Source organism: Mercenaria mercenaria, chromosome 12 (assembly GCF_021730395.1).
Source record: "Mercenaria mercenaria strain notata chromosome 12, MADL_Memer_1, whole genome shotgun sequence".
Classification (NCBI taxonomy): Eukaryota; Metazoa; Mollusca; class Bivalvia; order Venerida; family Veneridae; genus Mercenaria; species Mercenaria mercenaria.
In genome coordinates, this window is record NC_069372.1 from 4,030,122 (window position 1) to 4,038,982 (window position 8,861).

General features: G+C 33.0%; 3 protein-coding genes across 3 annotated transcripts; 2 read left to right on the forward strand and 1 right to left on the reverse strand.

The window, feature by feature from the left end:
- Window positions 1–908: 908 nt before the first annotated feature.
- Window positions 909–4,556, forward strand: LOC123530450 (uncharacterized). The gene is made up of 3 exons (XM_053518911.1): window positions 909–2,514; window positions 3,142–3,290; window positions 3,609–4,556. The coding sequence occupies exons 1-3, from the start codon at window positions 1,506–1,508 to the stop codon at window positions 4,512–4,514; spliced, it is 2,064 nt and encodes a 687-aa protein (XP_053374886.1). The 5' UTR covers window positions 909–1,505; the 3' UTR covers window positions 4,515–4,556.
- A 143-nt stretch (window positions 4,557–4,699) lies between these two features.
- On the forward strand, window positions 4,700–7,046 carry LOC128547156 (uncharacterized). Its single transcript, XM_053518912.1, has 3 exons — window positions 4,700–4,750; window positions 5,117–5,259; window positions 6,677–7,046. The coding sequence occupies exons 1-3, from the start codon at window positions 4,700–4,702 to the stop codon at window positions 7,044–7,046; spliced, it is 564 nt and encodes a 187-aa protein (XP_053374887.1).
- Window positions 7,046–7,851, reverse strand: LOC123530101 (uncharacterized). The gene is made up of 2 exons (XM_053518810.1): window positions 7,664–7,851; window positions 7,046–7,421 (listed from the first exon to the last, which is right to left on the reverse strand). Exons 1-2 carry the CDS (start codon window positions 7,743–7,745, stop codon window positions 7,102–7,104), a joined length of 402 nt encoding a protein of 133 aa, XP_053374785.1. The 5' UTR covers window positions 7,746–7,851; the 3' UTR covers window positions 7,046–7,101.
- Window positions 7,852–8,861: the final 1,010 nt, after the last annotated feature.

The following is an 8,861-nucleotide window of genomic DNA, read 5'->3' on the forward strand; positions in this document are numbered from 1 at the left end:
AACTTTAAATTGTCACTGAAGAAACATGAAAATCCTGACTATGAACAGTGACGTCTGTCAAAATAGAGTCTATTTTATATAAAATTCTATATGAAATACCTGTGGTTTTGCGTGCTAAAGTGTGGCACGTGGCCGTTAACTGTTACTGTGGCCTGTTATTGTTATCATGAGTTGCATACACACAAAATAATTTGAATAGCCGGGGAACAAGGCTTTAAACGGATATTCGTTTGAATTAATTTTAAAATCACTTGATTCCGGAGAATTTCCGACCGATTACGGAAAATTGATAAACACGAAAGTAGGACAAAATGACCACCCATGTCGGTCTAAAAAATACAGAAACAATCATTTGTTTCTCTGTACATGTGCATGTGATGATTTCAGGGGAAGATAATTTTATTGCGCCCTTAAGTAACAAAGATAAATTGGCATATTTCCTTTCACAAATCTGTTGCTTTAAAAAAGCGGGAACATATGCAGCTAAATCGTCATCGGGTAATCGGACCATACTGACACGCGTATTGGTACCGACCTGATTATCTAACTTTGAAGACAATGGGACATTACATAAATTAGTATCGCCACACCCCAACGATTTTAAGGACAATTATTAACATTTCTAGATAAAAAATTCTTGTAAAACTTTCTCAAAATCAATAGTATTTAACTCACCGGCATTCTAAACTAATCGTTCGTCCAGCAATTCAACAACCCTCTTTTGACCCCTATCCGTCCTTGGGTTGACGTCTGGCTGACCTGGCTGGTCCTTCCTTTGTGGAGGGTCCTCTGGCGGTAATGCCTGCCTGGACCTCAGGAAGCTGAGGTTCCTCGCGATTGTGAGCATTATTCGCCTGATGACGATTATTCCTCCTTGAATAGCCCTGTGGTTGTAACTGCAGGTCTGGTTTCATTGCCCGAAGGAGCTATATAGCTAGAACGAGCTAAAATAGCTCGTTCTAGCTATATATCGAACAAAAGAAGGGTACAAAACCGTCTTTTTTTCATATTTATCCGAATTATCGAAAGTAGACGGAACGTATGTCACTCGCTTTTCACTTGTACTTGGCAATATGAAATGTTTTGTCAACATCAAACCTCCACTTTTTTTAGAAAATTTGGCGTAAAAAACAAGGGCCTTTGAATAACACCTACAATATGCGCCTGTTTTAATATTAATCGATGGTTTTCAACGCTGTTTTCTTCTGTGAACTCCTACAGTGTCAATCGGAGTTGTTCGCCTTGGTCGGTTATGTAAACAAATAAGCAGTTTAAACGAAATCTATTGTTTTAGTTAATTAGTAAGGGGTGTAAGCAAATGTATGTGCTATTGTTGTAATTTTTTTATGTATTGAAAAAAAAATGAAAATCATAGAAAATTCTGTAATAAATAATTGCATAATAAATTCCGCTTACTTTTGTTTGTACTATTACATGCACGGGGTGCACTTGTAAACAAAGCAGTGAACAATGTCACATAGAGGTGAAACTTATTCATCATAAATATGCCTTGCTCATGTGCCTGTAGACATCACGACCAGTTTAGTAATGGTAATGCCAGTTATATCCACCAAATTCGTCACAAAAAAATAAAAGTAGATGTCCTTAACTATATGAAAAAAAGTGATCTTATTCCCAGAAATGCCAGTGCTATTTGTCAAATTTGTATAGACTATGTTAATGCTAATTTTCTGAGTCCTTCTACCTCAAAACGGAAAAACAGTTGGAAAAAAGAGGAAATTATTGATGACATATTGCATAATGTTGATTCGAATGAACTGGGTGATATTGCTGAAGCTATAGGTAAAAGAATATCAAGTGATATTGAGGAAGACAGTGTTTTTAGTAGTGTAGATTATAGAGATCCAGGTAATTTGTCAAATTTCAAAATCACTCAGTGGTTAAATGATAGAAATGATGTTTTAGTTAGGTTTGTGAAGTCTGCTGCAGGTAATGGTAACAATCCTAAAAAAGAAGTATGTATTGTTACTGCAGTTGACAGTATATACAAAGCCAGACGCCTAACACACGTAGCCCCCTTGCAATTTTGCAAGAATCTTGTAAATTACTATTTAAGTGGAAGTAAGGTTGTTGCACAATTAAACAATCGTCAAACAGCTTGTGGTAGTTATAGCAGCTTACAACGCTGGCTGAAAGCAAATGCCCAACAACCAGTGCAAAATGAGCGTAACAGTGATCAAATAACATTTTTTGATAATAATCAGGTGATTGCTAGAAACTGGAGAGTTACCTTTGGACACAAAACAACTGCATCTGTAATCACTATGCTTCTCCACATTACACCAGCATTATATAGTAATTTACAGGAAAGTCCACATCTTACTCCTAGACAGTGGTTGTTCCAGGAAAATAATAGTACCACAGTTGCCAGTATTAGGCATTATATAAAGGAAGCTGAAAGCAAGTTTGATACTATAAGAAATTGTTTCCTTGCAAGTAGGCTTAAGGCAATCGTTACAGAAAAAAAGGAACAGACAACGTACAGCAAAGGATAGATGGTAAGTTAATGTAACAGTTAACACTAACAAATAATATGAAAGAGGTGTTCTTATGTCCCCATGTAGAGGTACAAACACTTAACCCTTTACTTTCGTCTGTGTATAATTATCTATATTAAATTCTAACTGACAATGCAATTGCAAAATATTAGTATATTACTATAAGCGGTATTAATTTATAGTCCGTAAATCGGAATTACACAGTCGCGTAATACTACACACTATAAGGTGGTAGGACTTCTGGTACATAAGTAACACAAGGAAGAAACAAGAACAATACCAAAAGTTAACGCATGCGCAAGGGTTAAGATGTTTTTTTCACATGTCAAGGTTTAACACGATTAACTTAAACACCATCGTATATGTAAATTGATAAAAGTTATATTTTAACACCATGTTTAGAAAAATAATAAAACATTGTTACATTTACATTAAGTGTGTACTATAAATCATCCATACTTTTTACCCGGATGGTTCTTTCAGTACATAATTTATTTAATAATTATAAAACTTAACTATAATTAAGAAGGAACATATTTATTTATCTTAACAACATGTATATATATATACCACGATTAGTTCACTGGAACGCTTCTAAGTTGTTATTTGTTATTGTTTAAAGGGTTCAATGGTCCAATAAACAAAATAGACTTTGCGGATCCCTATGCATGGGCGACCAGTTGCCACCCGGATGAAAAACCACACGTTAAAGTAGGAGAACCTGCGTTGTTTAACCCTTGCTCATATGACTCTGTAAAAAAAGTACTCAAGGTAATGCTGTACTATCTTTGAAAATATACAATGTAGAAAGAAAATATGTAAATGTTTTGGAGTAATTCTAGTCATTTAAAGTACATCTGTGGCAAAATTTATAATTCTGCTTCATCTAATTCATATTAAAAAATTTATTATCCGTAAATTCAACTTATATCTGTAAATGTGACATTACACATAATTATACATTTTAAAGATACGTAAAGCACAAAGTATGAAATTTGTTAATTTTTTATTTTAATTTATATGATAACCCCTATATCGCTTTAGGAAATATGAACACTATCAAAAGTGTATTTATATTTACATGGACAGCATGTACAAGACCAGTGTCATGTAGGAGATAACAGAACATGGACATGTGTAGGATGTGATGGCCTTCCCTATGTTCTAGGATCACGTTTGATCGAAAAAAATGATGATCTACGTGATATATTGCTTGTTCCCGGGCTAGGACACATAGAAATGACTGCCGTAAAGGCCTGTTTCAAACTTCTTTGGGACGTTTGCCTGCAAGATCTTGCAAAGATGCTTGGTTATCGCACACCACGTGCACTTATGTGCTGTAAGGCATGCCCAAACCATCATAAGTCATGGATGATCTTAACAATATTCTTTTACGGTACTATTGATGAAATATTAACTACTTACATTTCACAAGATGAAGCTCCAACTGTAGCTGGTCTATATACATACATAGGCAGCTGTAAGCATAGAAATTTCCGTTTCATGTGCGATGTCGTCTTAAACTACGTGCTGGCAATATTTGCATTTCGTTGTTGTACAAGGCGAAATAATACCGATTACATTATGGCTGGTAAAAGTAAATTTATGAAATTGTTCTATGGCTTAAATCATACAAATTATCAGGAGATCATGTACAGAGATTTTAAAACTCGCGTATTAGCTCCAACAGCAATAAAGGATTTTATATGTAAGAATGAGTCGTTTTCTGTTTCTGGCAATATCAGCAAAGGAGAAGGGGGTGATTTTGTCTTAGAGGCATACAATCGTAGGGCAAAGAGATGGCTACCTCCAGGCATTCCAAAGCAACATCACTGGGTCAATGTTTGCAGAAATTTGAATTTGCTAGAAAAGGTTAATTTCTATAATATTTATATTCTGATAAAAAGATTATATACAATAATTAAAATCAAAAGTAGTATAGGGTTCGGTTTAACCACAAGTAGTACGCATGCGCGGTGGCCATCTTGTTTCTAAATATGCTATTACATTTGCATAAAATATGTTTCTTATCACATTAGTCTGCCATATTTGGTCATGTTCGGTCTATTTAAACCTAAATATCTCAGAATCGGTTAAAGATAAATTAATTATTTAAACGAAGTGACGACCACAAATATCACTCCTTGCTATTTATTTTAAAAGTACTATATCAAGGACGAATGAATTTCCCGTATATTTTATATAGTAGTTCATTGTACATAAATAGTAAAGTAAGATAAATTTTAAATTAAACATATCATGTCTTAATAAAAAATATTTTAAAATGCCCGCCGCAAGTATATAATAATACACATTGTTTTTAGGCAAACGAGACGATTTATTTTTAAATAAGATAGCAGCCTCGAGTATGTTATAATTCGCATTGCCTATATATTTAATTGAAATAACATATTTGAAAACACCATGACCACCACGCATTCTCAGTCACTGGGGTAAAAGCCAAATTTTAAATTAAAAAAAATATTAAAATATTTTTCTATTTTTTAAATCAACCCTCTTTTTAAAAATATTATAATGTAATAAATGAAATAGTGCTTATTACTTTCCTTCAACATGTATTATTTTAATGTATTCAGATAAGAGAAAACACATTTAAAGAGATGTGCATGCCAGAAGAGTTAGATAATCTGTACCATCGAGATTTTTCCACGGAAATCTTTGAATGGAGGGTGAAAATGAGAATCCTTAGATATTTAAGCAATGCAAGAGAAGAATATAGGTTTGTTCAAAATGTATTGCTAATTGCCTTTTCGTGCTTTACATTTTTCGCATAATTTGTATATATAAAAAGAATTATGTTATTTACAGTAAACACTTTCCCAGCCAGCATGACTATATCGGCCCGATATACGTATAATGTCGGAATGTCGGTAAAAATGTGCCGATGTAGGTTCGACATCCGGCAGTTGTAGTGTCGCAAAATATTTAAATCGGTAGATCGACATCAATCAGTGTAACTATTTTGTACGTCAGATTGACACCTGGCATGTATTGGATTCTGTAATATAACTATATTTTTATATATATTATTGATAAACCTGAAAAAGTTATATAGTTGTTTATATGTGCTAATTTATTAAGCAAATACGATGAATGCCAGAATTAATAAAACTAGGTTCCAAACAAAATTTGTAGACGGTAATTATCAGAATTTTACATATAATAAAGGGAGGTAATAATTAATATGCATTTTTATTTATATGTAAAATGCCGCCATAGAAATATTTGTAATTAAAAATAAATATTGAAAATATAAATAGGTTTAAAATTTTAATTTAACAATTTTAATAGTGTTAAGAATATACATAAAGCTTACGTAACTGTATAAAACATGCATTATATAGTTCTTAAAAATAGTATATCAATAAAAATTAATAAGAGTCATACAAATGATGCGAGACACATCAGTTCTCAAGAAAATTACTCTGAGATTTTATAAAGTGTTTATTTTAACACAACTTTGATAAAGCAATGCGTGTCACACTATTTCGCGACCACGATATCATCTGCCAATATCGAGCCGATATCATTTTGATGATGGACAAATATCGTTTGCCATTATCGGACCAATGTCATTATGATGTTGGCCCGATAACGTCTGCCGATGTCGGGCCGACATCATTCTTATTTCCAACCAATATTGAAGCCGATATCGAGCCGTTATAGACAACGACGTCGGTTTGATATTGGGCCGATATAGAATGCTGGATGGATTAATGACAACGTTTTATATGAAATTTGTCTTCAAGATACGTAGGACTATATTTCAAAATTATCTCTAATGATACTTATATGTACTGTTCAAAATAACTTAATAACATATGGTGTCACGTTAGAGTCAGATCAGAATACAATAGAATGAAAACCAAAAAATAAGATTTTTTCTCCATAGCCAAATTGTCACCTATGCTACTTTCAATTTGTTATTATCCATCGTCGTTTAGACATACTCCATCGCTGGCTATTTAGACATTTGAAACTTTAGTAGCGTGTTGTTTTCATTCTGTTTATGATATGGCAGTAATGGGACACCATATGTCGTTAACATATTGTGATAACTATATAATAACCGTTTTAAATTACTGAACCAAATTCCATTTACATAATGTAATAAATGCAAGCTAACGTTTTACATTTTATGCTAAAATGTTTATTGAGATAAAAAGTAAGTCTTTAAAAGGACACATATTTACTTTATTTAGTGACCACACATCAGTTTCTGGCGAAAGACTGGATGTGGGTTTAATCAGATTTGAAAGAACCTGTGAAGAAAATTTAAATGCATACCTGGCATCCATTGAAAGAGGAATGGTGCCTGGTAAGGGGTTGTCTTTAACGCCAGTATTTACAACACCCCTTGATCGTACAAAGTTTCATGCTATTGAAAAAAAGACCAAACAACAGATAACGAGCATTATAGAGGAAGGCATCAGTGACATTCACAAACATGGCAACACTGACGAGGCGTTTGTTTTAGAGACTCAGTGGCAAAAAAATAAGAGGTAAAATGATTAAACCAGTACAAAATTATTTTATTTTATCATTATATTAGAAATTTACTTCATGTACGATTTAATGTGTGTAGGGCAGAAAAATTTGATGTCTTCCAAATCACTTTCAGTCTTAGCAACAATACCAACACACAGCGTATGGACCCAAAAATCACATTTCTTCCTGTACTCGCAATTGAGCCACAGGTCTTTTTTTTATTAGAAGCGGACATTCTGTGACAAATGTCACATTTTGTTTTTTCCCCTTCGTGAATAGCTTCCTCTTCTGGTACTTTTGGCGGGTCTGGGTATACCAAAGAGGATGAAGGCTGCAACTCCTCAAGTGCCACTGCCGCTGTTTCGACTGGTGTATGCGGTGTACTAGTATTCCCTACAGTTGTTAATATAATAGCTCTATTTGTATGAAATTTTACACGTTGATTTTTCAATGTAAGTTAATAATATTTAAATATTAAAAACTGAAATGCGTATATCTGACGTATATAGAGAACATACAGAAAATACCCAAAGAAATGAAACACATTTTTAAAAACTAAGCTTTTTATTACTCTAATTATAAACGTCATTATTATTATTATTATTATTATTATTATTTTCACTGTAAAAACATACCTATTGAACATCCCTTACTTTTCCAATTGCCACAGACACCTGATTCAGTCTTCCAGTCTAGACTAAATTCTTCTTTTGTCATAGTAGACAACTCTTGAATCTATAATATTATCACAACCCTATAAGGTGCAATGTATTCTCGCGCGCATGTGTGTCTCTTTTTTTTTACTACATATGAATCAAGAATAATACGTCTAGGTTGTTATGTTATTATGAAAATGTATAAAGTATACTTCACAACTTAAAAGGTGTTGTATGAAAACATTTTTAATTGAAGCCAAGTTATTATATATACATATTGCAGGGAAAACTAAAAATGAAATGCTGATGTTTTATAAGGAAGTGGTAGTTGCTTTAGAGAATGCTACAGCTGTTGAAAGTGACACAGGTAATGAATTTTACCTTTTAAAGAATTGTAGGCTTCCTATTATACGTAGTCTGTGCCCTTTTCTCAGCATCAGTTATGTATTCCACTACCACTGATCCTTTATGGTGGTTTTTTGCTCTTGATTTTTGACCCTTTACATTCTTTCCAGGGTTTTTGCCATTTGTTTTCTAATAGATGATGTCACATTAAATATATTGTAATATACACTATTATTATTATAAGAAAATTGAGATGATCTAAGTATCTTTATTAACATTTCAGAGGATGAAGACGAATGTACGGAGGACGAGTAACAGAAATAATTATGTGAATATGTTTATGGTAATTCTTAATTATTACAATTATCATTATTAAAAAAACTCACCATAGTGCACTGAAAAACGCTTAAGACAGACACTGGAAAATTGATATGAATCGTCTGAAGGAAGGTCACAAAACCCGTGTACAGGAAGTCATATGATGGAATGAAATAAACATTTTGAGAAAAAAACAAACAATAAAAAAATAAATTAAAAACCAATTTAATTACGGGAACACCCTGTAGTTATTTAATAAAAAACAAAAGAATTCGTTTAAATTAGCTGCTGAATCCGTATGATCAACGGTCACCAGGATGCGGAAGTTGAACAGAAATCGTGTAACAGCGTAAATTTCAGAGAAATTTATCTATTTATATGTTTTTCACCCCATATTGTAGGTGTTATTCAAAAGCCCTTGTTTTTTACGCCAAATTTCCTAAAAAAAGTGGAGGTTTGATGTTGACAAAACATTTCATATTGCCAAGTACAAGTGAAAAGCGAGTGACATACG